This window comes from Monoraphidium neglectum (genome assembly GCF_000611645.1).
Source record: "Monoraphidium neglectum strain SAG 48.87 unplaced genomic scaffold scaffold01132, whole genome shotgun sequence".
Taxonomy (NCBI): domain Eukaryota; kingdom Viridiplantae; phylum Chlorophyta; class Chlorophyceae; order Sphaeropleales; family Selenastraceae; genus Monoraphidium; species Monoraphidium neglectum.
The window spans coordinates 9,098-10,513 of NW_014012496.1; the positions used below are offsets into that span (position 1 = coordinate 9,098).

General features: G+C 74.4%; 1 protein-coding gene across 1 annotated transcript in view; it reads right to left on the reverse strand.

Moving 5' to 3' along the window:
• The window catches only part of MNEG_6762 (hypothetical protein), a gene marked incomplete at both ends in the record, with an annotated part of 3,184 nt that overhangs the window by 1,022 nt on the left and 746 nt on the right, over positions 1-1,416 (reverse strand). Inside the window, 3 exons of the mRNA XM_014044765.1 lie at positions 56-200; positions 382-673; positions 923-1,404. Of these exons, the coding sequence (XP_013900219.1) occupies positions 56-200; positions 382-673; positions 923-1,404 (919 nt within the window). The remainder of the gene's footprint in view (positions 1-55; positions 201-381; positions 674-922; positions 1,405-1,416) is intronic.

Genomic DNA, 1,416 nt, shown 5'->3' on the forward strand with positions numbered 1-1,416 from the left:
CCGCCCCCGCCACCCGCCCGCTGCTGCTCCCGCTGCGCGCGCCGTTCTGCCGCACGCGCGATTGCTTGGCGGCGCCGCTCCGCCGCGCGCTCCGCCAGCTGCAGCTTCTCCTCCTCCAGCTGCTCCAGCTGCAGCTGCCGCCACGCCTCAAACGCGGCGCGCTCCTCCGAGAGCGCGGCCAGGGTCGCAGTGGTGTGCACCTGGCGGCATGGGTTGGGACAGGCAGTGGTGTGGTTTCTCCAGCAAACAGGGGACCCCGACAGGCGCCTCGCTGCGCTGCACGCATCAGGCTGAAGAGCGGGCCGCTGACGCTGGGGACACGCCTGTGGCATGCTCCCTCACAGCGGCCCGACGCGCACCAACCAAGCAGCGCCCGCGCACCTTTGGCAGCCACCGCAGCTGCGGCGCGCCCTCGACGCGCGTCCCCAGCGTTGCTGCCACCAGCTCGCGCCGCGCGACCCGCTTCGCGACCCGCAGCTCGAGCAGCTTCGTGTCAGCTTCCAGGTTTATCTCGAACAGCGCCCCGAGCTCGCGCTCGCGCGCGGCTCCGCGCTCCGCGCGTGCCGCCTGGAGCAGTGCGGCCGCCTCGGCCTCTGCGCGCTCCTCGGCCTTGCGGGCGGCCTCCTGGCGGCGCTGGGCGGCCTCTGTGGCGCGAAACTCCTGGTCCTCGCTCCTGGGGGGTTCCAGGGGGGAGGAAGGGGTGCAAGGGGGGTGATAGCCTCGCCGGTTTCAAGCGCTATGGCCCAATGAGTCTGGTGCGGCGTCAGCACGCCTGATGGCACAGGCGGAGCGCACCCCCAGGTGCGAAACCTGCCTCAAGGCGGGTGCCGGCAAATCGCGCATCCCCCTCCCCACAAAGAAAATACGTGAGCCTACGCCCATGGTTCTAGAAGGCCCCCTCTGAGCATGCCCCCCGACGCACTTGAACCGCTGCAGCGTTCCCATCAGCAGGCTACCAAACAACCGCCTGCTGCGCTTGACGTCCTCCGGCCGTGCCTGCCGCTTCGCCGGCCGCTCCCCGCCCGCGTCCCCATCGCCCGCCGCCTCGCCGTTGGCGTCGGGCCCGCCCTCCCCCCCGCCGCCCTCGCTGCCGCTGCGGCGCCGCTTGCCGTCCCCGACGGCCGCCGCGCCCGAGGGGACGCGCTGCTCGCCGTCCACCACCACCGCGGACAGCAGGCGCTTGCGGGCGCCCGACGATGCTGCGGGCGGGTCGCCGGCACCGGCACCATCGCCGCCGGCTGGGGCGGCGCGTGGGAGGTGGTCGTCCGCGCGGCGCCCACGGCCGGAGCCGTCGCGATCAAGGAAGCCCGGGCCCTCGCGCGACCCCAATCGCCACATCCCCGGGCCGCCGCCGCCGCTGCCGCCGGCGGCGGCGGCACCGCTGCCGCTCCTTGTGAGGCCGAGCTGCGGCGGCGG